The sequence below is a fragment of the Lynx rufus genome, unplaced genomic scaffold (genome assembly GCF_022079265.1).
Source record: "Lynx rufus isolate CCGP_SWC_20201006 ecotype Redwood Valley unplaced genomic scaffold, mLynRuf1.p SCAF_8, whole genome shotgun sequence".
Taxonomy (NCBI): domain Eukaryota; kingdom Metazoa; phylum Chordata; class Mammalia; order Carnivora; family Felidae; genus Lynx; species Lynx rufus.
In genome coordinates, this window is record NW_025814896.1 from 5071577 (window position 1) to 5089047 (window position 17471).

The following is a 17471-nucleotide window of genomic DNA, read 5'->3' on the forward strand; positions in this document are numbered from 1 at the left end:
ATGCGGCGGCGGCGGCGGCGGCGGCGGGCAGCCGGCGGCGGTGGGGCGCGGGCGGGGGCGCCGCTGGGGGGCGCCCCGGACCCCAACCCCGCCGTGGGCCGGCCGGCCGGGCGGGGGGCGGGCTCGGCGGGCCCGGGGCCCCTCCCCGCGCCGTCCCCGGCCCTTGGGAGCCCCGCGCTGGCACTCGACCAGGCCCGGACGTCTTCATCCTGCGGGTGCTGCTGGAGGAGACCGGGGAGATGTTCCAGGTGGCGCACTGCCACAGCGACATGACCGTGCGCGAGCTCAAGGAGGAGCTGGAACTCGTCGTCGGCGTCCCCCTCGACCTGCAGCGGCTCCAGTACCTGGACCAAGGTGGCCCCCGCCCGCCCCCTTCCCTCGCCAAGTGCATGGCCTCTGCCCTTCCCAGCGTGCGGTCCCACGTGCTGCCCCCAGATGTCCGTACAGGACCCCCCCCCCCCCCCGCCAGGAGACCCCAGATGGAAAAGCCAGCCCAGGCCCCCGCGAGGACTTCCCAGTCCCTGACAAACCAGGTTCACATTAGACCTCAAATCTCAAGGCAGACCCAGTCCACACAGCAAGACCCCAATCCACAAATCCTGCCCGCGTCAGGACTCCAATCCTGAAGCAAGCTGTCTGGTCAGACCTGTCCACGTCAGGACCCCCGAATCTCAACACAGGCGCTGCCACAGCCGGACCCCTCAGACCCTCGGGCTGCTGTGTCTCCATCAGGGGCCCAAATCCCAAAGCCAACAGCGTCCACACCAAACCAGAAGCCTGAAACACAGCCTGTCCTGAGTGGGACCCCACAATCCAGGGCAGACCTTCCCATATCGGGACCCCAAACTCACTGCAAACTTCCGAGTCCCCATGTTGGACTCGTAAATCCTCTCAGCGCTCCAGCCAGCCGTTGAGCACAGAACAAATGCTGCCCACTCCCGGACCCCCAAACCAAGAACAAACTTGGCCAAGGCTGAACCCCAGATCCCCAGGCTAACCCTGTGACCCTCAAAACCCTGAATCCTCTAGCAACCGTGTCCGCTGAAGGATACTAATGCCTGAGACGAACTGCCCACCTCAGGACCCCATACCTCTATGCAAACCATGCCCAAGTTTGAACCCCAAATAAAATTCCCCAAGCTACCCCTGCTTACAACAGAACCCTAAGTCCCAAAGCAGATTCTTCTCAGATCATGACCCCAAAGCTCAGAGTGGACAAGCCCAATCCTGAGCCCCCAGTCTCTAACTGCTTGTGCCTTTGAACCCCGATCCATCAGCCATCTCTGTGTGAGGATGCCAGAACCCAAAATGAGCTCTTCCCACATCTGGGAGCTAGTTCCCAAGCTCACCGTGACGACACCAGAACACCAATCCTAAGCAAAATGTCCTCCTAAGGGCTCCAAAGCATGGGGCAAACTCTGCCCACAATAGGACCCCAAAACTCAAACATACCCATATCTGAAACCCAAGTCTCAAGGAAACCATGTTTAAGCCAACTATATCCATGTAAGGAAGCCGAAGTTCCAAGCAAGCCTTGCCTACGTGAGGACCCCAAGACTCGAAGCAAGCTCTGTTTGTATTTGAAACCCCAAATCCCTCAGGCAACCTTACCAATACCAGAACCCCAAGTTCTAGGCCAAACCTTGACCATCTCGGGACCCCCAAATCACAGAGCAGAGCCTGTCGCCTTCAAGACCCCCAAAGCCCAGGGCTGACCTGTCCGATTCCTTACCCTGCGTTGCTACAGTACGCAGGACTCTGTTAGAACCCCAAATCCCCAAACAAGTCTTGCCCACACAAGGACTCCACATCCCAGAATAGACCCTTCCCACACCAGGACCCCCAAACAGAAAGCAAACATTGCCTTCATCAGAATCCCCAAATCCAGAGCAAACACTGCCCTCGTCAGGACCCCAAATCTCAAAACAAACTCTAGCCACGTTTGAACCCCAAATACTGGCACTAACTCAGTTCGTACCAGAGCCCCGAATCTCAAGGTGTGTCCTTCCTTGTCCACATCAGGAGCTCAAAACTAGCCCCATCGGAATCAGAACCCAGCACCCAACGCTCACTGTGGCTAGATCAGGACCCCAAGGCCCCCTATCCAGACAGATCCCATGTGGGGTAAGGACTCGGAGCCCAGTCTCTCCCTCCATCGATCTCCTTCCCTCAGCCTGAGGACCTGGCTGTCTCCGTCCCGGTATCTACAATGTTTAGGATACGAGAACAGGACAGGATCAGGGCCCCTGGGCTCCATCATCTCCCCACCCGGTTGAAATCAGTGCAAAAAGACTTCAAGGAAACGGAGATATAAAAAACTCTCTGGGCTGCTGCACAGAGAACGTGAGGAGCCCGTAATGCAGACATACTGCAGCACCCCTGCAGGGGCCAGGAGCGATGGAGACAGAGATCTGAGCGCAGCCTGTCTCCACAGTCTCCCCTCCCCCAGACGCTGCCCTTCCGGGGCTCAGTTTCCTGATGTGGAACACGGAGCCTCTTAGCTCTCCAATCCTTCGGGCCGTATCCCGCTCTGGGCAGAGAGGACTCGGGAAACTCAAAATGCACATTGAAGGCCAAAAATACCTTCCTTCCGCTCTCTTTGAAATAGGTGAAGCATCTTTCGCGACGTATTTATTTTGCTATCGGAGTGTTTGGGAGATGCTCTGGGGGCCTGGCAGAGGCTTTATTTGGAGAGAAGTAGATCTCGAACCCAGAGTGTATTTAAACACGTTAACGAGGAGGTGAGCGGCTGAGGGACAGTAAATGTCTGGCACCCGTTCTGTTAATTCATTTTCACTGATGAGCTATGCTGAGCAATAAATCCGAGAAAGCCAAGAGGCAGTGAAAGAGACCGAGTGACTTAGCACTGATGTCACAATCCTACCAGTCAGCAAGCACTTAGCAACCACTGCAAGCTTGACCTCTCTCGCGGCTGCAGTCCTTACTGTTGATAGCAAACAAGACGGGAAGAAGGTGTCACTACGTTGATAAAAGAAATTTGGGTTTCTGCCTATAAATGATCCGCCGATGCCTCTCTCCCCACCGCAAGGTTGCCAGGGAGGATTACATGAGGTCACGTGTGTGTGAAAACCTTGAGGGACACAAATCTAAAAGGGGTGAGCAAATTCATGGATGAGGGTCGACCTTACACGTCTGTTGTCAACTGTAATAATTTATTTAGCTGGTGATAATTAGTCTTTGTCTAAGCCGAAGGCAGTTGCTGCCTGTAAACAGAGAATGGCCGAGCTGTTCGGCATGTGTGAATTGCACTCTTTCTTGGGGAAACACAGCTTGATTCAATTTTTTCAAAGTTGTTAGGAAGTCAAGTTGTCTTGCTGAAGACTGATGACTGATTATCCTCTGTGCGAGAACCACAGACAGGACCCTAATTAACAAATTTGCTAATCGCTACTCCTGTTTACATCCACCGTCTGAAGTTTCTCGTCACCAAAGGGGGGGGGCAGCGGAGCCTTGAGGGACGAGCTCGTGGCACTGGAGGGAAGGCAGGTCTGTTCGGAGCCCTGGCTCTACTCTTTCCTAGCCATGGGAGCCTCCGTGGGCTCACCGACACTCAGAGATGACAAACTTAGCTTGTCACGAGGGTTAAAGAACGTAGGCGCTCGGTACAAGGCCCTTAGTAATCACTCAGTCGCGAATCCCCAAAACTCATTAATTCCACTCGGAATAAATGGTAAATCCAGCCTGGCAGAGTTGAGACTTTGCGCTTGTGGGGTTGCTCGCGGAGAAAAGAAATTATGCGACCCCTAAGCAAGATTATAGGTGGCCACGTAAGGAAGTGTGTATTTAAAAAGGTAGGCTGAAGGTAACGTTGCTGAAAATGTTCTAGAGTCCTCTAGAGCCCTGACATTCTTTCCCAAAGAGTCTGCATTTATGAAGTGTGAGTCGATCCGCTCACCCCATTCTTTTCTGTGCGTGGAGGGCTGCTCTGGGCGATAACACAAAGGAGTTGTAACGTCTCAAGGCCAAATCACGGTGAACGTCAACATTACAATTCTTCCCTTACCATAAATGCTCAGCTGGGGCGAGTTGTCCCCCAGGGGTCGTTTTGGCAACACCGGGAGACGTTTTTGATGGTCACAACTAGGTGAGCAGGTTATTGGCCTCTGGTGGGTAGAGGCCAGGGATGCTGCTAACACCTGGCGATGCCCCGGGTGACCCCCCACAACAGAGAATGATCCGGTCTGACATGTCAGTAGCATCAAGATTGAGAAACCCTGCTGTAGAGACGCAACCGAGTTCTGTCATTGTTACATCTTTAGCCAACTGTTAACAACACCAACCAGAGTTAGTATTTGACTTTAATGTATGACTGACGCACATACATTGTACTGTTTACCGTCAGGTAGTTCTATTTCTAGAGTTTGCCTCATAAAATGACTTTACCGGCTCATGTATTTTTTTTTTTCCCCCAACAGAACAAGTTATAATTACAGGATTTTATAAATTGTTGCCATTTTGGGGGGGTGGTTTCGCTTCTGTTTGAGCTGAGCCAAATTAATTTTCTAAAAAGCATTAACGACCACAAACAGACTCATGTGGAGTCATCAAATGAGATTGGTGCTCAAGGTTTTAAAATTACCTTTGTGATGCCCAAGGTCAGATAATCTCTTAAGTTAACCAATGTAATTGTTTATCTTTAACACCCAATTTTTTTTTTTTAAAGAAAAAATTATTCCCTGTAGGAGTTTTGATGGATGACGCCACACTGAAGTTCCATGATGTTGTTCCTGGTGGAATTATTTCATTATGTATCTTCATGAAGCAACCGTAAACCGTGGATGTGTGTGGGGGCGGGTGGCGTGGGAATCGTGGGCTCCTAATGATCAAATCCTACACTGCGTGGTTCCAGTCACTCTCGGGTTTGCTGTTTCACGGTGTTCACCTGTAACCCACTCGTGCCCCACGCCACCCCACAAAGGAGACAGGGCAGTGCATTTTCTATCCGTATGTATATTTTGTAAAGTTGCAAACCTGATTGAACAGTGAGCGAAGAGCTCCCCATAGCTGGGAACGCGTAGTCCAAAGAAAGTCCTAATGCGGGTCTGCCCCTCCCCTAAGGCAACACTACTCGATACACAGCAGGTGCCTGGTCTTTGCCAGGCCTTGTGCGTAGCTCTCGGCTGGGCTCTGGGTGGGCAGTGGGGAGGAGGGAGGAGGGAACCCGGCGGTCTGCCCAACAGTGAAGACGGGAGGCTGGGGGGACAGGGGCGGGCAAGTGTATGTTCCTTCTAGAAGGCAGATTTGGATGCAAGGCCGGGAGTGTGCGGGGAAGGGGTTGAGGAAGGTGGGCTGCAGGAGGGTTGCTGGGAATTAGATCTGGGAAGGGTGGGTGGTCTCCGGGGAGGCGGGGCCAGGGCTGACTGGAACCCCCTCCCCCCACCTGTGTGCAGCAGCCTTAGAAGGAGGGGCTCCCCTCCCGGGTCCTTCCCCGGTCTCCTCCTGCTCCTGGCCTTCCCCTGCCTCCCCTCTGCCACCGAGGCCTGGGCCCTGCCTGGGTTTTCTGGCTCTTGCCCTGAACCCCGGGATTCCCTCCTGTCTCCCACACTTTCGGGTTCTGCTTTCCCCCCACGGCCGCTCCCACGCCGGATGCCCCAGATGTAGGACAGAGTTCCTCTCTGTCGGGGCCCGCAGCCTTCCTCTCGTGCTCAGAGCCTTAGTTCAGCATGAGATGATTATATTATGGGGCTATTTTTCACCCGCGAGTGGAGTTCAGAGCGTTCCAAAAGTTAGCAGAGACAATGGGCCCGAAAATAGATCGGAAGGCCAGAATTCATCAAGTCTCCAGAGAAGTGCACTCCCCTCTGGGGAGGCCACTTCGTGGTGGCTGGTGTCTTCCTTAATGGCCACAGCCACCTTCCTCTGGACACCCAGAAAAGTTATTTTCTCTTCAAAACACCGACAGGAAGAATTTCCTGCCTCCCAAGCCTGCCTGATGGTAAATGCGTGTTTCCTGGATATGCATGGCGTGGTCAACAATGTCCTCCCCCGGGGGGTGTCCCGGCCTCTTAGTTAGGATTTGCCCCCCTCTGTGTCCACCACAAGCCTCAACTTGCCACTGGAGCAAACCTCCCCCTGGGGAGGGTCCCGGCCCCCACCAGGCAGGTTGTGCCCTTTTGAAGTAACTCTGCCTCACTGTGTGGAACCCCGTTCTGTTGCCCAGCTGTCTTGTCTTGCTGTCGATGAGGACTCCGTCTACCAAACTGCAAATTCAAAGCATCTTGGAGGCGAGCGGAGGAAGGAATGGATATGTCAGAGGGCGTTCGTGGCCTTGTACATTACCTCCCACAGAGGTCACCCAGATGCTGTGCAGTACCTTCTAGAGCACGGTAATTCCGAGAGACAGCTGAGTGTGTCCGCGAGCTGGGGTCTTGTGCAGGTAGGGGGACCGAGTGGCTTGGCTTTCTGGCCCCTCTGGCAATGGCATCCTGGATTCAAGTTGTGTCCACCACCCCTCACGGTCCCGGTGGACCACTCGCCATCTGTCTGAGGCGTCTTAGGACCTGCCTACTAAAGGCTGTGCCCCCCCCTCTTGGCCAGGACTCCAGAAGAGTCTTTCTGTTGCGAGAGATGCAGCTTTCAGGACACGAATTCACAGGAGCAGCCGCGAGGGCTTCCCGGCCTGTTACGTCCAAAGCAGACACGCTGCCGGAGATGTCCCCAAACTGTCTGTGCTATTTGTGCCCCACCTGAACTTGGGTTTCAGCAACGGTCTGAGGCACCCAGCCCCAAGCCGGCACTGGTCCCTGGCCAGTCTCCTTTCTCCGAGGCTTTGGATTTATTTCGCTCAGAAGACACTTACCCCAAACCCCGTTTTCATTTCTGCCCCCCACCCCCACCCAGAGGGCAAGTTGCTCCTTCTCTCTCTGTCCATAGAAATAGAAACCTTCGGGGCACCTGGGGGGGCTCGGTCGGTCAAGCGTCTGACTGCGGCTCAGGTCATGATCTCGTGGCTCGTGGGTTCGAGCCCCACGTCGGGCTCTGTGCTGGTGGTGCAGAGCCTGCTTGGGATTCTCTGTCTCCCCCTGGCTCTCGGCCCCTCTCCTGCTCATTCTCTCTCTCCCTCAAAATAAATAAAGAAACTTAAAAAAAAAAAAAAAGGAAGAAAGAAAGACACAGAAGCCTTAGTCTGCATTGTCTCTGGATTAAAGGCTTCTGTGTATAGTCCTGCCACGGTAAACTTTCTCTTCCCTGGACGTAGGATATTTTTGGGCAAAGAGGCCCACGGACCGATCGAGGTGTCGACCATCCAAGAACAATAGACAATAGTTGCAGACGGCCCAGGCCGCCGGCTTCCTGGGGAAAAGGAAGAACGTGACATGCCGTTTGGTCAGTGGTTTGAGGCTCAGAAGGGAGCCTCATCCCAGGGTCTCCCATATCAGCCTGCCCTCAAGTCAGAACCCTTTCTTTCCTGCCCGCGGCCTTGACCCCAGCCTCTCTGCGCCCCCGGCTTCTAGCAAGCAGGGCGGGAGTATCCCCGCGGCCTGGGCGGAATGGCTCTTGTGTCTGTCTGGTGGGTGGTGGTTTTCCTGAGCGGCCTCCTCCTTGGCTGTTCGCAGCCCAGCAGTCCGTTAAGCTCATAAAAAGTCATTTTCACGCTGATGGAACTGTGATGTATTCGCAAGCACCGGTTAAAACATTACAGCCAGCTCTGCAAAGTTTTCTGGGCTTTGCAGACAGCCGCTGCAAAAAAGCCGCGCTGTGGCCGAGGCTGGGCGTTAGGAGAACCTATTTAAAACTTTACCTCGCCGACCAGCCATAGCTCATAAAAACTGGCTACAGAAATGTCAGCTGCATGTAATTGAATCGCCTTGTTTTCTGTGTCATGATATTTGTTACCCAGAATTTGATTCAATTCAACAAGTCCATATTGGACACCTGTCATTAGCCCATCCATCTGCGGGAGGCAGTGAGGAATTCAATCGAAGTGAAATCTGTCCCTGAGTCAGGGTGCCCATCGTCTGTCATTTCCCGAGTGCCTGTCTTCTCCAGGCATCGCGCTACGTGCTGGGGATGAAAACAGCGGTGATCAAAACAAGTGTGTTTTCTGCCTCCGTGCAGTTTGTGAAGGGAAGTCAGCAAATTATTACAAATAATTAATTCCATGGTCAATCGTGCATGGCATGTTCTGAAGATACAGTGTGTCTACTGAGCGTATGGGGGTGGGGGGGGATACACGGGAAGAGGGGCTCAGGAAGGGTTTCCTGAGGAAATAAATGAAGGATAGCAAGAGAGCCCGGGGCGGGGAGGGGGGCGCGGAAAAAGGTGACAGGGTTTTTAGCAAAGGAGACAGCATATGCAAAAGGCCTGGGGCAGGATGAGGGAGCAGGGTGTATTTAAGCGATGAAGATAGAAGCCTGGTATAATTGGAGCATGGAGGGAGTGGGCACAGAGCATGGGTGGGTGGGGGTAATGCTGGAGTGATAGGGGGAGGTAGAGGTGAGACAGAGCACTGACAGCCTAGAAAATCACCACAAGGGTAGCGGACGTCAGAAACGGGGTTGGAGCAAGTGTGTGCTCTGGGCAGACTGGAGGCAAGGCGGTGCCGGGTTCTGGGGCCAGTGAAGCGACGCCTCCCCTCTCACACTCGCTGCTGGGGTCGGGGACAGTTCGGATTCTCCCGAGCTTTCTTTCTGAGGCCTCGCCCCTCCCGCGCTTCTCCTCTCGAACGTGACTCCGAAGGGGAGGCTCGCGGCCGGGAGGGCGACCCTCCCTCAGCCAGCTGTCTTATTTTACAGGAGCCGACTGTCTCCAAAGAACCCCCATGGGCAGGACCGCCCTGCACGCGGCCGGGGCCATGGGCCGTTTGGACTGTATAAACCTGTTGCTCAACTACGGGGCCTCAGTCACCGACAAGGATGCCAGGGGGGAGACCCCCATGTCCATCGCCCGGCGCATGAACCGCAGACACAGCGAGAGGCGCATGTTCCTTTTCTACTGGATGACAAAGTCAGGGACGACGGACCCGAAGAAACTGCTCGCGCACCAGGTTTCTCACAGGGTGAAGGGTGGGTTTGGCTCCAAGAAGGGCCCAATTTAGCTCCCACGGGCCACGTGTGCGCGTCGAAGCTGACTTGGGTCACTGTTCGGAGTTCAAGTCCACTGTGGCCCTCGGTGAGCAGGAAGCCAAGAAAACATGGCAGTTCCTCCGAATCAGGTACTAAATCATCTGTCCTGTTCGCGCACGGCTTTGGGGGGGGGGGTCGGTGAGTTTGCACTCGTTCTGGAATCCATGACGGACTGAGCGGCCTCTGATGCCAGCCTTTAATTTTGTGCTATTTATACATTGCCTCCGACAACGCTGCTTGGGGTGATGGGCACCAATTACCTTCTCTCCCGTCTGGAGACCATCTAATGCGTCAGCATAAGAGAAGTGATAGCAATAATGAGAATAGCACTGTTCCATCGTAGAAAACCAGTGCCAGCGAATGTCGCGTGGTTGCGGGCCGTGCGGGCCGTGAATTTCGGCTTGTAAAACCCAGGAGCTACGTGTCGCCCAAGCTAGCGAGGTTCCGGAAGTTTTCCTGACCCGCCTCTGAGGGGTCTGCTGCTTGAGGGGTGGAGAAGTGAGGGGGGGCCAAGAGCAGAGAGAGCTTGGTTCTCCAGACACGTCCTCCACGGGGTGCCTTACTAGTCTTGCTGAAGGCGATGTGTCGCCACTGGATTTGGAGGAGACAGCGTAAAGGATGCTGATGAGCTCGTGGAGGAGAGACTCCGAGCTGGCACCTTCTTTCCCTTTGTCCCGCCCCCGGTGGTCCGCTCTCCTTTCCCTGCTAGAACCGCGAAAGCACCACCAACCTTCCTACGCTTAGTTCCAGGCTCCGTACCTCGCAAGGGCTGTGCACCTGCAGGGGACCCAGCCTGCCACGTGTCTGAGCCCGGAGTAGGAGCAAGAGGGGAAGGTGGGGACCAGGGCGAGCGGACGTTCACACCCCTGTCTGAAGGGGGCGCCACGACTCAGCTCCAGAGGAAACGTGAGCCAAAGGCTGCTTGATCTTTCCAGAGCGTTTTTTTTTTTTTTTTTTTTTTTTTTTTTATTTTTGGGACAGAGAGAGACAGAGCATGAACGGGGGAGGGGCAGAGAGAGAGGGAGACACAGAATCGGAAACAGGCTCCAGGCTCTGAGCCATCAGCCCAGAGCCCGACGCGGGGCTCGAACTCCCGGACCGCGAGATCGTGACCTGGCTGAAGTCGGATGCTTAACCGACTGCGCCACCCAGGCGCCCCTCCAGAGCGTTTTGATACGATAAGTCCCGATTTAAAAAAAAAAAAAAATTAACGTTTATTTATTTTTGAGAGACAGAGCGTGAACTGGGGAGGGGCCGAGGGAGAGGGAGACACAGAATCCGAAGCGGGCTCCAGGCTCCGAGCTGTCCGCACAGGGCCCCACATGGGGGCTCGAACTCACCCACTGCCAAGATCATGACCTGAGCTGGAGTGGGATGCTTAACTGACCGGGCCCCCCAGGTGCCCCAGATAAGTCCCGATCTTGAAGGACTGGCCTGAATTTTTTAAAAATGGTGGCGTGGTACAGAAGGATTAGCAGATTTGAGGCACGCCTGTGGAACTGCCTCCCGTCGCCAAACTTCGTTTCACCGAGGAAAACGGCAGAAGCCACCAATGGCTCCTGGAACACGCAGGGCTCAGAAGCCACAGGCCGGACGGCCGTGGAAGTTCTGTTTGTAAAGTGATGGAAAACGGCCCCGTATCCCGGCTGCCCTTCTTTCCGCCGCGCACCCCGATAGCCGGATTCGGCTTTTAAATTAATTGGCTGCATTTCCCGCTGTCATAACAAGGAAGATCTGTGTTGACGATGTGGCTTTCCACTCAGGAGACGTGGCTGCACCCGGCTCAGCAATCTGTTTGACAAATAATCGTCAGAAAAAAAAAAAAAAATACAGCTCAGCATCAACTATGTCAAAACTGAGATCTTGTTTCTGGCAGACATTCTCCAAAGCCAGTAGACAGATATTAAATAACCCCATCCAATGGGTCAATTCATTTAGCTAATGAGGTGTTGGCGGGGCGACTTGGGGACCCTTTTAACGTAACAAGTGGCATTACTCAAAGCGATGTGTTTGCCAGAGGCTTTGTTTTGCTGTCTTTGTTGTTAGCAGAGCCAACTGCCCGACACTTGTCCCCAAAACTTTGGAGGCAGGCCCTGTATCTTCATATGCCCCCAATTCAACTAAACACGTGGCCAGAAAAGGGGCAAGTTCCAAACTCCGTGGTTAACGTTCTGCTCCGTCTGTGGCGGGGGTCATCTGTGCGCTCCCACATGTTCCAGGGGCCTTCATTTTAGGCAATCTTTAAAAAAAGTCTTTTAATGTTTATTTATTTTTGGGAGAGAGAGAGAGACAGAGAGAGAGAGAGGGAGCAGGAGAGGGGCAGAGAGAGAGGGAGACACAGAATCCGAAGCAGGCTCCAGGCTCCGAGCTGGCAACACGGAGCCCAACGTGGGGATTGAACATGACCCGAGCCAAAGTCGGATGGATGGTCAACCGACTGAGCCACCCAGGCGCCCCTTAGACATTCTTAGCATACGGCTTCTTATATCCAAACAAGCCTGTATCACCCATTGAATAAAATATGTTCGTGGCCATAGAAGAGATTGGTCACAATTGTGTTATATTTTATAGGTATTTCATTAAGCCTTTGATTTTTTTTTTTTGGTCATACTTAGGAACTAACAGAAAAAAATTGTTTTGTGGGGTAGATTTCAAGCGTTTTTGTGGGACCCTGAAATCCTCTTTGGCCCAGGGGACCGGGGGATGGTCCTCAGCGGTGAAGGAACTGTGGTCTGTGATCGCCCAGGTGGACCTCCCTTGAGTGTCGAAGGATGGGGACCTCTTGGAAAGGAGCTCTGGTTAGTCTTGTGGGTATAATATCCAGTTACACCCCCCTTGTCATTCTCCCTCGCGTCAGCCTGGAAACCAGTCCAGGCTGGGGAGCCCTCTGGAGAAATGCACGACTCATTAGAAGCAGAAAATGCCAGCGGGGCCAGCCCTACGTTTCCAGTCTCCTCGCCTGCCAGGATGCTTAGCGGGAGCAAATACCCCTCCTCCTACCTTCTCCCCTGCCCTGAACGAGTGATAATGAATTGCCCTTTCTTGGACACACGTTTACTTGTAAATTGCCTCAAATCTTTTCTGGAAGTCAATGCAGTACAACCCAGAAAGAGATCCCACACACCATGGGGGCTCAGAGGATAACTCGAACATCCTGCCCAGGCCTGGCCGGGATGACCCAGCCTCCTAGCCATCCAGCCTCTGGTTCACCCTGCTGTGCTCCCGTTGTCTCAGAAGCAGCTGAACAGAGGTGCTGAACTTTACTCTACATCTGCTCTAATGGCCTGGTCTCCAGCATCCTCCAGAACCCGGATGTGGGCGCCTTGATCGGCCACTGCCTGGGTGTCTCCCTTGCCATTGAATCTTCCATGCATCTCAGCCCTGGATGCCTCCTCTCCTGAGGAGTATTCAGCAACCAGAGCTCCCCGGAAAGGCAGAAGGACATTCCCCCTGGTGGCAACGTGGGGGACTTTCTCGATGGCCCTGACACTGCATTGAGCGACACTGAGACACAGGCTGAAAACGTGATTCCCTGTGCAAATTACTCCAAGTCCTGATTCCAACAAGGAGAAAGTTGTTTGGTGTTAGTGAACTTTTGACTCCTTTCTGAGCCTTGCTAATCCCCCCTTTTTATGTTTGTTTATTTCAGAGAGAGAGAGAGAAAGAGAGAGCATGAGTAGGGGTGGGGAAACAGAGAGAGAGGGGGACACAGAATCCGAAGCAGGTTCCAGGTTCCGAGCTGTCAGCACAGAGCCCGACGTGGGGCTCGAACTCACTAACTGCGAGATCATGACCTGAGCCGAAGTCAGATGCTCAACTGAGTGAGCCACCCAGGTGCCCCAAATGACTTTTTAAAAAAATTTTTCAATGTTTACTTATTTTTGAGAGAGAGAGAGAGAGAGAGAGAGAGAGAGACAGAGCATGAGCAGGGAGGGACAGGGAAAGAGAGGGAGACACAGAATCTGAAGAAGGTTCCAGGCTCCGAGCTGTCAGCACAGAGCCCCACACGGGGCTCGAACTCACGAACCACGAGATCATGACCTGAGCCGAAGTCAGATGCTCAACCGACTGAGCCACCCAGGCGCCCCACTCATCTCCCCTTTAAAATTTTTTTTTTTCAACGTTTATTTATTTTTGGGACAGAGAGAGAGCATGAACGGGGGAGGGGCAGAGAGAGAGGGAGACACAGAATCGGAAACAGGCTCCAGGCTCTGAGCCATCAGGCCAGAGCCCGACGCGGGGCTCGAGCTCACGGACCGCGAGATCGTGACCTGGCTGAAGTCGGACGCTTAACCGACTGCGCCACCCAGGCGCCCCTCATCTCCCCTTTAAAAATGCACACAAAGGGCAGGCTTCTGCAGGCAAGAAGATTTTGCTAGAATTGAAAGCCATGGGCTTGTCTTCAGGATATTTGTGAGTCGGGATTCTATTCCTCTCTCCGCTCCTAACTACTGTGTGACCTCGGTGCAAACTGTCACCTCCCAAAGGCCTCCGCTTTCTTTGTCCGTCACAGGCCCCTACTGTCTCCATCCTAACCTGGCCGTGTTTTTCAGATGAGGGGACCGATGTGAGCCGTGCGCTCAGGGCCCAGAGCCTTGTCCGTGTGGCCGGCTGGGCTCACAGCCTGGCGGGTCCGGTCTAGAACTTTCCCCCGCCACTGGCTGCGTGTCCCGGGGCCAAGCAGTTGCCCCTCTCCGAGCCTCAGCGTCTTCGTCGCTAACATTTGGGTAATAAAATCTGCCCCTGTCATCACTGGAGGGATTAAATGCCTGGCACAGAGCAGACACTTGAAAAATAGTGGCAATTAGTATTATTATTACCACCAGCACTTAATTTGCTTAAAATGTTTACTCACCGGGAATCAATGCGCTCCCGGTTTCCAGATAGCCTCATAAATTTTCCGCAAACCTGATACAGTAAGAGTCTCCATCCAGAACTAATAATTCCCAAAGTGGGAGATTATAATTGCCCTGAAACTTGCTGATTTTGGTATTAAGTACAGGGCTTCCTCAGCAACTTCTAGAAAGTCGTTCTGAATTGAAAACTGCGGGGCCAGTTCCGCAGGAGAGAGAGAGAGAGAGAGAGGCAAAAAAAAAAAAAAAAAAAAAAAAAAAGGGCTCTGAGATGAGAGGAAAATTCCAGCCGCTCAGCTCGGCCTCCGCAGGGCCGCCCTGACGACGCGAGCATTCAGCAGAGGGCACAGAAGCCCATTAACATTTAGAAAAACGCTGGTGTCTGTGTTCCCTGGAAATGTCAGAGATGCTACAGATCCTGCACCGCACCGGAAACTCAAGAGCAGGGCTCGGTGACGGGGGCGCGCAGACGGGCTTTTCTGCCCCAAGCCCTGCGGTTGTCTGCGAACGTGCGTGTCCGCGCACGCGCGTGCTCTGAGCGGGGGGGGGGGGGGGGGGGTGCGGGGAGTGACAGCCCCCCTCACATCCTCGAAGGATCGGTGGGCCCCTGCCCGACAGGTTCCAAAACCTGGGCCACGTAACGAGGCCCACCACGCCAGTTCTCAGATCACATCCATGTCTCAGTCGGGAGTCACCTGCTACCCTGCGGTTGGGCCCGGCCGCGTGCAATTGGGAAGACGAGAAATACCGACCGCGTCTGGCGCGGTGACGGGCGCGGGCTTGTGCGTGCACGCGCAGGTGGCCGGGACCGGGGGGGGGGGCGGGGGGGGGGACCTGGGAAGTGGCTTCTCTTCCCCTGCACGGGGGAGCCGTTCGGTTCCGGTGACCCTGCAGCATGACAATCCCACAACAGGTGCTCTCAACGCCCACGACTCAGCCCCGCTACCCTACTTTCGCGCCTCCACTCTGCAGAGACGGAGCCCCAGAACGTAACGAGACGGGTGTGCGAATGTTCGCGAGGGCCTTCACGGTGGCGGGTGCCGGAGACGCTCCAAATGCCCACCAGTGAGGGTGACAGTGACACGCTGTGCAGCAGTTAAGAAATGATTTGTGTGGACGGGCCAAGGCACGGCCGGGAGGAGTGTGATGTGTCAGTAAGTGAAAAACAGCAGGTTGCCCGGGAGACGTGCATGAGATCATTGAGTTACAATTTTAAAAAGGAGGCACCTCCAATAAATGTGCATATACGTTTACTTGAGCAAAAATAATGATGTCAAAGATCTTCTAGCTCCTACGATTGCCTCCTTCAGGGCAGCGAGGTTGCTTTTTACATCTCGAAATTGCTACAGCCAGTGTTTCTCCTTTTTTTTTTTTTATTATGGTGAAATACACATGATGTACAATTTGTCTTTAATGATGTTTTGCACGTTTGCAGTGGGGTGCAGCCGTCAGCATTATCTAGTTCTAGGACGTTCCATCACCCTAAAAAGGAACACAGGACCCATTCACACGAACAGTCTTTCCCCCATCTCCCCATTCCCTCTAGCCCTGAACAATCACCAATTTATTTCCAGTCTCTCTGGATTTGCCCATTCTGGATATTTCATATAAATCGAGTCGATATGGGGCGCCTGGGTGGCTCAGTCAGTAAAGCGTCCGACTTCGGCTCAGGTCATGAACTCAAGGTTCGTGAGTTCAAGCCCCAAGGAGGGCTCTGTGCTGACAGCTCAGAGCCAGGAGCCTGCTTCGGATTCCGTTACCTCTCGCTCTGTCCCTGCCCTGCTCGGGCTCCCTCTGTCTCTCTCAAAAACAAACATTAAAAAATTTTTAAAAGTCTAGTCAATACGTATCTGGCTTTTTAGCCTGATGTTTCTGGGGTTCATCCACATCATAGCATGTGTCAGTACTTTGTTCCTATCTCTGGCTGAATAATACCCGATTGCTGTCCCTTCATTAGTTGATGGGCATCTGGGTGGCTTCCAGCTTTGACTCTCGTGGATGTTACTGCTGCTGTAAACATGAGTGTATAAGGGTTTTTGAGGATCTGTTTTTAATTCTTTTGCGTATACACCTAAAAGGGGAACCGCTGGGTCATGAGGTAATTCTGTGTTTAACGGCACATGTTACATTTGTAATTAAAAACATACCAAAAAAAAAAAAAAATGAAGGGAAGAGAAATCGCTGTAGGAGCTCTCCGAAGTTTGAGAATTAGAGTAATCATTTATTGAGCAGCTATCCCAGGCCAGACATCAGCCATCCTGAGAGTCAGAGGTCTTCAACCTTAAGCATGCACCAGTCACACGGCAGGCTTATAAAGGCACAGATTGATGGGTTCCACCTCCCAGAAGCCCTGGATTCAGTGGGTCGGGGGCAGAGCCCGAGATTTCTAACACATACCCAGAGATGCTGGCTTTGAGTGGCCCTGAGCCTAGTCTAGTCCGTGCTCCTTTTGCATTGAGGAAACCGAGGCACAGAGAAGTCAGCAACCTGCCCAGGGTCACACGGCTCGTAAATGGCAGCGTGAAGGTACCTGACCTAGGTCATGGTGGTAACAAGCACCTGACGGTGTTAACCTCTCTGATCCCAGGCCACGCTTCTTCTTCAGCGGCGAACCAGCCTGCCTGGTGGCTGTGACCTTGGTTACCCGCCCCCCCCCAAGACCCCCTTTCCCTGTTTGTAAAACGCAGAAAATACTGGCCCTCATTTTCAAAGCATTACAGGAGTGTTCACCCAGAGCCCTGCTGGGCCCCACCAGGCAGCGCAGAGCTCCGGATGGAGGAGCAGGTAATCAAACCTCGGGGCGACCTCGGGGACAGGCCCCTGGGGGTTCCCCAGCGCCTCCCAGCGTCGGCCGGGCGCTCCCGCCAGGTGGCGCTGCTGCGCGCTGTCGTCTCAAGGGGGCGGGCGCGGCGGCCAGCAGGTGTCGCAGCGAGACCGCGGATCAACTCTGGGCGCCGGCAACGTCTTTTGATCCGGACTGAGCGCCTCAGGGGCTCCCCAGAAACTGTAGACCAGGTTGCATTCCTTCATTTTCTCCTCTCTCGAGACCATTATGCCCCAAGGGCTTTCCATTCTTGATTCTTTCATGCTGCTTTGATCTGTGTATAGTATAGAATATGTTTTAAAAACCTAACTTTATGTAACTAGAACTTTCACGGAAAGTTAACATAAGAATTCGGAAAGAAATACGGTGCTCCGGCTCAAAGATTCTTCCTCCAGGGCCTCACGAATTATGGGCGAGGGGTCAGGGATAAGAGCCAGCCAGCTTTAGAGATAAATTCCATTTTTCTTTTAACCCCCAAAAGGAGGAAAAGTCAGGACCCTCCCTGCAGTTCTAATGAACGTTTTAAATAATGTCTCTATCATCAAGGAGGGGCTGCAACAAGAAAAGCAAGAAGGGGTGTTGCTAATTTAGGTAGGTTGCAACCCAGGATCCTCAATGTTATCTCTCCCCACCCCCCCCCAATCAAAATATATGCCCCAGCCTGCAGAGAAGGGCTGAGCCTGAAATGAACCCACATTGGCGTTATTT

The 17471-nt window shown here is 53.6% G+C and overlaps 1 protein-coding gene across 1 annotated transcript; it reads left to right on the forward strand.

The window, feature by feature from the left end:
- ANKRD60 (ankyrin repeat domain 60) lies at positions 1-16910 on the forward strand. Its single transcript, XM_047068209.1, has 9 exons — positions 1-97; positions 193-354; positions 4704-4788; positions 5893-5956; positions 6182-6347; positions 8757-9026; positions 9088-9175; positions 14912-15004; positions 16808-16910. Exons 1-9 carry the CDS (start codon positions 1-3, stop codon positions 16908-16910), a joined length of 1128 nt encoding a protein of 375 aa, XP_046924165.1.
- Positions 16911-17471: the final 561 nt, after the last annotated feature.

Bases quoted from the DNA above. Each gene is read 5' to 3' on its own strand.
- ANKRD60 (XM_047068209.1), top strand. From the start codon at position 1: ATGCGGCGGCGGCGGCGGCGGCGGCGGGCAGCCGGCGGCGGTGGGGCG. The intron at 4,789-5,892 runs GTAAACCGTGGA...CTGGACACCCAG, and splicing joins TGTATCTTCATGAAGCAACC to AAAAGTTATTTTCTCTTCAA. The intron at 9,176-14,911 runs GTACTAAATCAT...TCCACTCTGCAG, and splicing joins TGGCAGTTCCTCCGAATCAG to AGACGGAGCCCCAGAACGTA.